The following is a 12,729-nucleotide window of genomic DNA, read 5'->3' as shown; positions in this document are numbered from 1 at the left end:
GCAGATATACAAGGAGAGTGTGGAGGGAAAGGTCGGAGTGGGAAGACCTAGACGAACGTATCTTGATCAAATTAAGGACGTCCTGGTAAAGGGTCAGGTCAAAAGTACCCGAAACCGCCGAGCTTGTATGAAGAGAGTTATGAATGTGGACGAAGCGAAAGAAGTATGCAGAGATCGTGGCAAGTGGAAAGAGGTAGTCTCTGCCTACCCCTCCGGGAAAGAGGCGTGATTTTATGTATGTATGTATGTATGTACCTACATGAAATCGTTGACATAACCATACATACATCTGTATCAAATAGCAGAGACCCATCAACGCTACATTTATCACACAGCTAAACAAAGTATACCTATTTCATAAATAATCTATTGCCCAACAAATAAATTAGCGTCTTAAAAAAAAAAAAAAAAAAAAACCATACATACATACATATAATCACGTCTATATACCTTGCGGGGTAGACAGGGTCTTGAAGACTTCATAGGCCACGTTTAGCTATTTGGCTTTAAGATAGAATTGAGATTCAAATAGTCACAGGTTCACAAGTTTATAAGCCTATTCCTTAATCGCCTTTAATGACATCTATTGGAAAGAGATGAAAGTGGTCGTATTCTAAAATGCAGGAAACCACATATCCGCGAACCACGCGTTACTAAATTAACCCGCCCTTAATCGTCTCTAACGGCATACAAGGGTAAGGAAAATGCCGAATCAAACGACATCTCAACGATTTAAAATAAAATATTTAAAACTTAAAAAAAAAGATGGTACTTACAATAAACAGGTGGACTTAACGCTAATTGCATTATCTACAAGTCAACCTTTAGAAAAAAGCGTACTGCCGGCCTAATTATCTTACCGTAATTTACAAATTCATCAATTAAAATTCTTGTTATTGTTAGTTAAATAATAGGTTTACCTGTTATGTCTAATGATAAAGGATATAATCTTGCTTTATCTGATAACATTACGTTAATCTTTCTAAAATATTCGGCATTGTTCCATTGATAATTGTGATAATATTTACAAGGATTTAACGAGGAAAAAATAGAAATGGTTAGGTTAGGTAAGCTCGTTTTTGTAAAATAAACAAAGATGCGACTCCAATCGATACTTACAGTACTTTTTTGAAGTCGGTTAATTTTCTTTAACCTTCTCCTGAGTGTAACAAACGATTTTCTGAAAACCTCATCAAAATTGGTATACATACGCGAGATGATCGCGAACAAACATACATACAGGTCAAACTGAGAGAGAACCACCTTTTTTAACGAAGGCGGTTAAAAACAGGTTTTGTCTTTTCAATGCAACCATGATAAAATCAATCTAACCCCTTGTTTAATAATCAAAATGCCGTTTTACCAAACATGGTTTGATTGAAACTATTTTATTATAGAAATATGTAGTCTCTGCCTACCCCTCCGGGAAAAACGCGTAATTTTATGTATGTATGTATATATAGATGCTTTAATTAAATCATTAAGCCATACTGACCGTAGACATTCTGTTGGCTCTGTCTACCCCGTAAGGGATAAATACTTAAGTGAACATATTCGGGCCGTCAGACAAGGACGGAAGATACGCGTAACCGGTTTGTGTTCCCGGCTCTTTAGAATAGGAGCACTCCATATCTTTTCCTATGGATGTCGTAAAAGGCGACTAAAGGAAACGCTTGTAAACTTGGGATTGTTTTCGTAGCCGATAAGCTAGCAACCTGTCACTATTTAAATCTCACAGCTGTTGGCTCTGTCTACCTGGTAAGGGATAAAGACGTGATTCTACGTATGTACGTCATAAGTTAATTAGTAATGATGATTTATACCTAAATCGTATTTACCAATTTATTTGATATTTTCACGATGCCAACTGTGACGTAGAACTTACCTAATAAACGACAAGATAATTTAAATTATATGACGTGCATATGAATTATTATCACGTTTGTAAACAAAATCTAATTTTAAAATCAATACTTCATCGTATTTATTATTGCCATTGTCCATGGATCTTCCATATACATACATACATAGTAACCATCAAGCCTGCCTCCCATTGGGGTAGGCAGAGACTACGGATTTCCACTTGCTACGATCCTTACAGACCTCTCCCGCTTCCTCCACACTCATTACTCTTTTGATGCATATTGGACAATTACGGATATTCCTAACATCTCTTTAAGACATTAAAATCGTTCAGTATTCCATTCAAGGATCGGTAGGTCCTTACACAGAAAATCCCAAAAGTTAAAGAATATTAGCCGTCAACTATCAAATATACAGACGAAGAAAACTTTGCTATTTATTATTTTTTTATTATTAACTAACAATACATACATACATACATATGGTCACGTCTATATCCCTTGCGGGGTAGACAGAGCCAACAGTCTTGAAAAGACTGATTGGCCACGTTCAGCTATTTGGCTTAATGATAGAATTGAGATTCAAATAGTGACAGGTTGCTAGCCTATCGCCTAGAAAAGGATCCCAAGTTTGTAAGCCTATCCCTTAGTCGCCTTTTACGACATCCATGGGAAAGAGATGGAGTGGTCCTATTCTTTTTTGTATTGGTGCCGGGAACCACACGGCACTATAACTAACAATTCATTTTAATTTACGCGGGTGAAGCTGAGTAATTATAATATTTCCCTCGCATTTTTGTTTTTGTGACACATGCTGCCATCTAGTATTCGACAGTGTAAATTTAATTTTTTTGCAAAATGTAATATTTTAATTTACATACTTTACAAAATAAATTATCACAGTGTTAAGATTGTCATTCCTAACAGAATCCAAATACTTTTTCTTATGAAACTAATTAAATTTTTGGGGCAGAAATTAAAAAATGCGTTCAAGTAGTGCGTAAGTCAAAACAAATGTTACTTTAAATAGTTGTACTATTCGATAACAGATGGCGCCGTACAGTAATTTGTTTTCGATAAAAGATACGAAAACTTGCATTAAAATAATTTTTATTTTACATATTTTAGTATCATTATCTAGCGTAGCACATTTATCTCAATACGGAAAAGTTTTTGTAGATTCTATAAAAATTATACCACACATCTGAGCCTAGATTTCGAGTCATATGACTATCTGACCCGTAAAGGATAAAGACGTGATGTATGTATAACTCTTACTAACATAACTTATAATCACATCCATATCCCTCGCGGGGTAGACAGAGCCAACAGTCATCAAAAGGCTGAAAGGCCACGTTCAGCTGTTGAGAATTGAATAGTGATGGGTTGCTAAAAGAGGAATCCCAAGTATATAAGCCTATCCCTTAGTCGCCTTTTACGACATCAATGGGAAAGAGATGAAGAGAGATAACTCTTACTACCCAGTCAATTTATTACATTATCAAAAATTTTATACAAATAATTATATTTGTGACATGTACATACATGTATATTTTAATTAACACTTACAATATGTATCCAGATGAGAATGTTTATCCTTCTACAAATTGAGGTATTTAACATTTGTATAACAAAGCAAACAAAAGAAAAGAGGCAATAAATAAGCAGATTTAAAAAGCTACCTTTCTTATGCAAACACAACGTAACAATGTTATCGGGTAACGTTTAAAATTCCACAAAGTAGGTACTTACTTTACAAAATTACAAAACCAAAGTTAACAACTACCCTCAATCGGCAACGATATCCAGTCTATTTAGTACGCTAGTCCGCCGCTTGGCAGCGCCACCGTCTGCTGGGGATTTCCTTTTGCCATCTTCCGTCCCGCTCTCCTCTATGACTATATCCTGAGTAGGAATGTCCATCAGCATCTTGTCTATACTGCTGCCAGCTTTGCTTAGCTCTTTGTCATCTGAAGATAATTAACGGCATCAGGTTTCATTGATAACATACATACATATAATCACGTCTATATCCCTTGCGGGGTAGACAGGGCCAACAGTCTTGTAAAGACTGATAGGCCACGTTCAGCTATGTGGCTTTAAGACAGAATTGAGATTCAAATAGTGACAGGTTGCTAGCCCATCGCCTAAAAGAAGAATCCCAAGTTTGTAAGCCTATCCCTTAGTCGCCTTTTACGACATCCGTGGGAAAGAGATGGAATGGTCCTATTCTTTTTTCTATTGTGCCGGGAACCACACGGCAATCATCATCATCATAGGATAAATCCTAAGCTTATATTATTATTTAATTGACATTTAATTATAAACCTAATGCAATAAAGAGAAATCTACATATCTATCTAACTCTTTGAGTGTGTGTTAATTCCTTTAGAGTCCGGGCTCTACTGCTTAGCCTTTGTGGTGTGATGAATTACTTTGTTATGAGAGATACGAGTGGGGCCTCCGTGACCGTAATTTTTGACCTATTTCAGCGAATATATACAATGACAATACTCATTTCAAAATTTTATTTCCATAAGTTGAATTCGATAAAATTTTGTTACATTATTAAGCCAAGTTGATGAAATAAGTAAAACTTAGATTTTTTAAGTCCTAAATTTCAGACTTCAAATAGGATACTACTTTAAAATTGGAAGATATAAAAGCATTCTTATTATTTCTCCAATTTCTACAGTATTTATTAATTCTGCTCTAGTTGACAAACGCTTTGGTATTTTCTGGAGTTCGAAAACTTCTCTTACTTGGGCCCAAAAAGAAATGTGTATTTTCCTTCTCATTATGACGTAGCAGAATATAATAGAAGATCTCAAGTCGGACAATTATCATCACAGATTTTTTTAAACCCAATTTGTCCCATTTCTGAGCTCCCAAATTTCTTCCCAATTGTGTTTCTATCCTATGCCAATAGGTAGAAGCGTTTATTTTGTAACTGCTTCAAGTTCGGAAACCAACAACTATAACATAATAAAAAATGCTAAGGGAATAAATAATAATATATAACTAAAGTAGCTTATTAAACTTTATTACAAAAAAAGATTAAAAATACCAGTACAAACATAACACACAATTGAAAAATCGGAATGTTTAAATGAATAAAAAGTATTTTTAAGAATTGAGATTATTTAATAAATCCTACCTACCTAGTTATGAAGTAAACACTAAATAACAAACCTTACATAACCGTAGATCACAATAAAATTGTACATCATTATTCCGGCAATAAAAAGTAATTAACCGGTATTAAATTAACACTGTGGTCCACCATGTCCCAACTCGATATGAAATAAGTAGGTACCTAGTAATATAAATATCAGATTAAATTCAGTAAACATGTTTTAGGGCAGATTTAGTATTTACAACACAAATCGATTGTCAGATGCTCAATTTGAGAACAAATTTTTTATCACACTTCGTTACGTGAAAAAAAAATGTCCTTTACTAACCTTTAAAGTGTCATTTGAACCCCAATCTACATTCAAAATATGAATGCCATCATTTTTAGTTGAGTTTAGAACAATAGTCACAACGTTTTCATTTCTTTAAATATATGTAGATGTCTCATATTTTGTAATATAGGTATTGTGAAACCACTCAACCAATATTTGTTTGAGATATAAAATTTAAAAACAATAAAAGATCGGTTCACAGACAGATCTCAGGGCCCTCTCCAAAAAGGACGCAACCAGAGGAATTAGTTCGGGTTTTACGCGATAAAGCGAATCACGAGCACGTAAACGGGAAATTCCTCTTTCGTAAGTCGCCTCAACAATATCAACATCGCAGAATAGCGCATCTATCCACCGAAATAAACCGAATGAAACTCAATAAAATAACTATTTACCTTATTACAAGAAAATCAATTTTAAAATCCAAACAGAAAATGTCGCTTGATATCTCGCTCCTAACAGAAGTTCAATTCGCAGGTTCAAAGGGGCACAGGGGGGCCAGCAACTTAATACACATACATACATACACATGGTCACGTCTATATCCCTTGCGGGGTAGACAGAGCCAACAGTCTTGAAAAGACTGAATGGCCACGTTCAGCTATTTGGCTTAATGATAGAATTGAGATTCAAATAGTGACAGGTTGCTAGCCCATCGCCTGAGAAAAAGAATCCCAAGTTTGCAAGCCTATCCCTTAGTCGCCTTTTACGACATCCATGGGAAAGAGTTGGAGTGGTCCTATTCTTTTTTGTATTGGTGCCGGCAACCACACGGCACCATCAGCAACTTAATGGTCGCACATAACGGCAAGATTCCCGGCACAGACGCGCCGGGCATCGTGGTGAAATACCTGCGATCCCATGATGCCCTCAAAATGGCAAAAAGGACGCACGGAGTGGTTTTAATGGGTAGGCTGGTTCATTAGGTGCCAGGAGTCCCACACTCTCCCGGGTGAAGACCTGGGAGGGAAGTCCGTAAAAAAGATTTCCCCTTCCATAACAAAAAAAAAAGGTTCAAAAGGCGCGCTCTGATTGGCTTAACTGTTTAAATAATTTCGCGCCATACGAAAATTAGACTTCTTGCGCAGGAGTACATCGGTATCCCTTATAAAAGTCGCACTGTGTAGTGCTCGATTCGTTTGATCGAGTAAAACCCACAGGACCAACTACATGACAATGATACAAAAAAAAAAAAAATCTAACCGTTTCCCGCGTTCTTGGCAAGCTGTTTCAACCGGAACTCTTCTTGTGCGAGTCGCTGTCTGCGCTTGCGCTCCGCCCTCGCTTCCTCTTCGCTCATCTCCGCCTCCTGCACGGGAACCGCAGGTATCATGCCTGTTTTATACTACACTAGCTTTTGCCTGCGACTTTGTCCATGCATGATAATTACCCATGACCGTATTCCACATTAATTCTTTGCTTTTCATGGAAATCGGTTCAGCAGTTCAAATGTGAAGAGGTAAAAAACGTAACCTTCAAATTAAGTTTCGTTACGCCCAAAAAATCCCACGTCGCGGGAATTCCGCGAAATCTTAGTACACTTCTACATTACTAAAGGAACCTTAACCCGAAATAAACATACAAAAATTTTGCAATAACCTTTCTCACATCTCCGCGTTTCGATTGCACCTTCCATCACTCTACGAAGCCCCTTTACTCCGCTTACATTTAGGCATCAATATCATTGCAATAGTTATTGGGATTTCCAAATGCATTGTTGAACAATAGGGAAAATGCATTGTTGAACAATTACACTCAAATTCGTAATTCAGCCACGCATCACGAGGTAGTTATCGCTTTATTCAGTACAGCCTGCAACTATCGCACTGGTGAGCGTGCGAGGTTGCGTACGACACCATATAATTTTAATCTCTAATTCTCTCTCTCTTTAATTAATTTTGTGTTTAATAGACCATTTATCGAGGAAGGCTATATAACATAACGCTGCAACTATTAGAAGCTAAAAAAAATAATGGAAAATGTGAAAAAAAGAACGGGGGAAATTATTCATCCTCGAGGGCTTCAATGATGCCCAAAATAACTATTCCACGCGGACGAAGTCGCGGGCAGAGCTAGTCTTAACATATTTGTCAAAACAAAAACAAAACGAACAGGTATTTTTAAACAAAACTAAAAACATAACAAACAAACATGTTGGCATTTCAAACAATTTATTACAATAAAAACATGGGTAGTGTCCTCCACACATTGCTTATTCTACGACCTCTACAAAGACACCTATATACATGGCAATTCCGTGAATATTTTGATAACGTCACAATCTATTTTACTATGGCAAAATAGCAAAATCAGGCTCAATGCACTCTCTATAATACAATTCATAAAACCGACCTACTTCATTAAAATTAAAAAAAAAAAAATGTCTTTTGTATCCGCTCTCCTTTCAATCCTCTCTCTTTTTTTCTCCTGGCGTAAATCCTGGTTACATCCTCACCTCTCTGGATAGGAGCCCGGGGTGCGCCTTTTTTAGATAGAAGATATTTCAGGTTTTTACACTAAGCAACTCACGCCTGACCTACGCAACCTTTTCAGAGAAACCTTACCAATACTAGGTCAAGGTTATACACATATCTATACCTTTACCACATAGTCACCGTAAACCATTCGGTTAGCACTCAAACTAATGTACATAACTCAGAACAGAGTTATTTGTACATATCAGAGGTGGGATTTGAACCTGTGTCTTCTTGCGCATCACACATTTCATCTCGAAAAAGGGCCTAATTAATTCCTTCAATAATCCTTATATGTCTGCTTCTTTAACGCTCGACACCTAAATTTAAACAGCCAATAAATCTTAACACTAGCAATATCATAACTTGGAAAAATTCGATAAAAAATAGTGAATATTTTTAGATTTGCTAAACCTCCAACGAACACCACTACCTACTAAATTATTCTCAGATATTTCCCAATGGATCACGATCAACTGACAACATGGTCTTTGTCCCATACGGGATAGGCAGAAGTAGCAGTATCAAAAAAAATAAAGGTCGCTTCAGCTCTTTGGCTTAATGATTTTATTGAGATTCAAATATTGACAGCTTGATAGATATTTTGAATGGGATAATATCTTTAAGCATATCCTTTCATTATTTTTAATTCTGATAATTCCCACGAGAACGGGAAAATCAGGTTATTCCGATCTACGCCGGCGGTGATGCGGGCGTAACATACCCTTCGTATCACGTGATCAATTGAGACATACCGCCGCTAAAACTTAGAAATACAATAAAGAGGATTTTAAATCAACGTTAGCAACAGTTATGAGAATGCAGCTATCTCATACCTTATTTTTAAATGCTTAAACGTGCCTCAGTTTCTTAACCACCCGGCTTTTATTGTACACCTATGCTCTGATAATACGAGATGAAACTCCAAACCTACAACAAGTAATAAATAGTTCTAGCCCTAAAACTAGTCACAAAAGTGGTAAAAATTCGAATGTGTACTTACATTAATGTTCCTAAACGCAGTCCCGGACTACACATGCTTAGACCCACGGGCAACTCAAATTTAGGACCCCTTATTTAGCACCTTAGCCTCGATCCTACTCTTCAGGACAACGCCATCTGGCGGTTACAAAACAAACCTTATGAATAATCCGGCGCTGCCTATATCTACTAGAATTTAAAAACCACTAAGATATGGCATAATACGTTCATACAGCACGCTCGAATGAACCTTAATTCGTAATGAGATTATGACCGAAAATCAGTCCGGGAGAATTTCATACAAATCTGTTAGGATTTAGTGGTGGGGGGTTCCATCTGCCCGCCGGTGCTAGGAGACGAGACTTTGTTGGACGCTTCCTCCGGGAACTGCTTCTCGACTTGCTCCGCGACCCACTTCTTCACTTTCTGCTCCGTCCAGAAGCCGTCATAGAAAATGGTGGGTTTGATCCAGCAGCCCTGGTTCTGCGGCGGCGGCGCGTACTGCACGGGCTCCCCCTCGTGCGGGGGCCGCACGCCGCACGCGTTCTTGCACTCGACGGAGCCCGAGCGGCTGTTCACGACCAGATTCTTCGGCGGGATGTTGAAATTGAGGTTGACGTTACCGTGGTGGCGGTCGTAGGTCTCGTACGTGAAGTGCCAGGGCCCGGCGGAGTACTCGTAGTAGTTGGGGAACACGTGCGGCGGCGGCGCGGCGTGCGGCGGCGCCAGGCGCGGCGGCGCGTACAGCGGCGGCGGCAGCACGGGCTGCAGCACGAAACTTACGTTGGAGTTGGGGCGCGGCGGCGGCGCGGGGCCCCGGGGCGCGGCCCGCGGCAGGCTCACGGGCATCGGGTGCGCCTTGGCCACGGGCGGCGGCGGGGGGTTCCCCGCCATGTTCTTGATCGCCGGCGGAGGGTGCGGCCGCACGTTCGCGGGTGTCGTGCTCTCCTCTTTCCTTATAACCTTGTTGACAGGAGAATTCTTAGGCTCGATCGGTTTGTTCGGTAGATTCTGGTTGTTTTCGGGCTCTACGGGGGCGGTCGGGACCGGGTTCGGGGCGCTGGGGGCTTCGGTCTTTATCTCTGAGAGTTCCATCAGTTCTGTGGCGACGCTGCCGCCGAAACTTAATAACGTTTCGCGTAGAGCATTCGTAACGGCGCACTGAAACATAAAGTTAATCTATAAATCTTTACTGAAAAATCAATCACTTGTGTGGATGTCTTAAAAGTCAACTAACTCAATATTAATGCCTGTAATGTGTATAACAATTTTGAACATATGCTATTTTGCATATGAAAACCATGTCACTAATATTTCAAGCATGGTCCAAGGATATATGTATAATATATATCAATGTATAATAATCATGATATATCTGATAAATATCATATAATTTTTCATAATATATAAGAATACAAAAACATTATGATTATAAACTAGAGGCCGCCCGCGACTTCATCCGCATGGAAACCTAATTAATCCCAGGGGGAACTCTGGGATAAAAATGAGCCTATGTGTTATTCTGGGTCTTCAGCTACCCACATACCAAATTTCATCGTAATCAGTTCAGTAGTTTTTGCGTGAAAGAGTAACAAACATCCATACTGATATCCTGACATACTTACAAACTTTCGCATTTATAATATTAGTAGGAGATTGGATATTTTCGAACCTAATTTTTTGTTATAAAATGACAAATCATCACCTTTCTAGACTTGTAAATCGCCATTCCCTTGCTGTTAGCAACAGAAGTGGCGTAGCCAATATTCTCCCTTTGGATGTCAAAGCTTTTCACTGTAATAGAGACAAACGCCACCACACCCGCTGTGTACTTCCCATTGCCGGCGGGGTCCACAAAATCTGAAAAATATTCATTACATTGTTTATTTCTGTATTTAACACCTTATTATTGCTCATGCAATGTACTTAAGATTTCCTGAAAATGAACAAATTGCATTCATTTTGATTGGGAACTATCAATAGGAAAATTTCTAGAGATTTAAGACATTATTTTCTATCAAACCTAATTCTTGTTTGGTGACAGTCCAACTCCAGTTGTTGAAGCCCCATTGTGAGTGTCCAAAGTTGATGAGCTGTTGTCTGCGGTGTTCAGTGTCCTCCTCGCAAGGTTGAGGCTCTGAATGGGGCATTATACTGTCAGGCTGAAATTAAAGAAATATATTTAGAAAACAAATTACTCATTTCTGTATGGGCCAGTATGACCATGTTTGAAAATAGTGTTTGTTTGTATAAGTAGGCAAGATAAAGATCACTTGTATCTAAAAGTTTGTTACGTTATTCTTAGCACACTGACATGTAATATTAACTGAAATGTATACATATAATGGCTTCAGCTTAAAGTGTGTTGCGAGGTCAGCGAAATATGTATGGCGGTAAGACCATACAACTTCTGTTATAAATAAAATCATGGTAAAATCGGGGACATTTTAAATCAAGGTTCCTAAGCCCTAAACAGAGGCTATATGAAAAGAGAAACAAAGCAATTGATTTCTGTGAAAAAATAAATTCAAAACATTTACATAGGTCAAAAATATTCTTCTATAGAGAATTGGTTTGAAACCTGTCACATACTCTGAATCCGAATTTCACAAATAAAGACATCCAGTAAAAAGGCTTTTGAGACTCTTAACCCTTCTTTGCATGGTGATGGAAATTTCAATCATAACATTTAGTGAAGAAAAAAAGGTACTCAAAAACTGTAAACTTTAAATTTGTTGTTGCTAGCAACTTTATAAATGACTATTGCGTACAACAAAACCCTAGTACCAGTCTACTAGAAGAAGAATTACAATAAAAAAAAAGAAAGGTCACTTCGGTGTAAATTTCCCAAATGTAAAGGCTATTCCACAATTTCGTGTAATCAATGTGAAGTTAATTTGTGGTTGAATAAAAATAATAATTGTTTTTTAAATTATCATTTAGAATAAAGGAGATTAAGTAAACAATATCTTTTGACTTATTTAGTAATGAGTTATATATGTAACAATGTATAATGATGTAAATTTTCATCACTGTTTTTTAAATAATTCAAATTCTTATTTATACTAGGATTTTTTTTAATATTTTTCCTTTAATCTAGAGCATTAATTACATCAACCTGATTTATTTTAAAAGAAATAGGAAAAATCATGCAATGAAGGGTTAAGGTCTGTGACTAACTGTTGGCTCTGTCTTGCCTTTATAGGATAGCCATAGGTGTGTCATATACTAAAATATTCTGGCCCATTGGCTTTTATAATATTGCCTACACGTAAACATTGTTGCTGATGATTTCAGATTGCCGGTAATTTTGTCGATGATACAAACATTAAATTGGTATTAAATAAACATATACACGTTAGGTACTTCTGACCTTACTTATAAATAAAAATTATATACATTATTATAAAATAATTTTATAATTATACCCCGGAGGCCAGAAATTTAAGCAAAATTAAGTGGTTATATATTCTTTGAGCAAAATCAAGACGATTAGGTTATAGAGAATGGTGGTTACTTACAAGCATTTACCGTCTACTAGTTGGTTATTCCCGTGAACCTCTAAACATTGGGAACAGGGAATGTATATTTTACCAATGTTTACAAGAAATATCAATTAGTTACAAACCATTTTAATGCTGCAATTCGCAACGGGGAAGCCAGATTTCCTTTGCATGGTTCCGACCACTATCCACTTATGCAGTATAATCACGGTCCCATGAATAGAAAACAAATCCTACACACTTCTTTATCCCTTAAAATTAGTAAATACACCAACCATCTATATATTAAATTAAAAGAAGCAGGTAATCACAAATTACGTACGTCCACCAAAACAACACTATTGACATTTTGCGCGGAACGGCGGAAGTTTCGAATATAGTATACAATAAAAAAAATTGAGTACTTTTTTAAATCATGTTAGTTCTGCTGATAAATTTTAAA

General features: G+C 37.4%; 1 protein-coding gene across 2 annotated transcripts; it reads right to left on the bottom strand.

Moving 5' to 3' along the window:
- Window positions 1-3,410: 3,410 nt before the first annotated feature.
- LOC106139350 (DNA repair protein RAD52 homolog) lies at window positions 3,411-12,657 on the bottom strand. 2 transcript variants are annotated; one of them, XM_060949697.1, is made up of 6 exons: window positions 12,606-12,657; window positions 10,808-10,946; window positions 10,490-10,644; window positions 9,568-9,945; window positions 6,533-6,638; window positions 3,411-3,832 (listed from the first exon to the last, which is right to left on the bottom strand). In XM_060949697.1, the coding sequence occupies exons 1-6, from the start codon at window positions 12,633-12,635 to the stop codon at window positions 3,651-3,653; spliced, it is 990 nt and encodes a 329-aa protein (XP_060805680.1). In that variant the 5' UTR covers window positions 12,636-12,657; the 3' UTR covers window positions 3,411-3,650. The 2 variants fall into 2 exon arrangements, with proteins under 2 accessions (XP_060805680.1, XP_013196233.2); XM_013340779.2 differs by having other exon boundaries at window positions 3,412-3,832; window positions 12,413-12,652.
- Between the last annotated feature and the right edge of the window lie 72 nt (window positions 12,658-12,729).

Source organism: Amyelois transitella, chromosome 19 (genome assembly GCF_032362555.1).
Source record: "Amyelois transitella isolate CPQ chromosome 19, ilAmyTran1.1, whole genome shotgun sequence".
Lineage (NCBI taxonomy): Eukaryota > Metazoa > Arthropoda > Insecta > Lepidoptera > Pyralidae > Amyelois > Amyelois transitella.
This window is presented reverse-complemented; position numbering and strand designations above follow the sequence as displayed.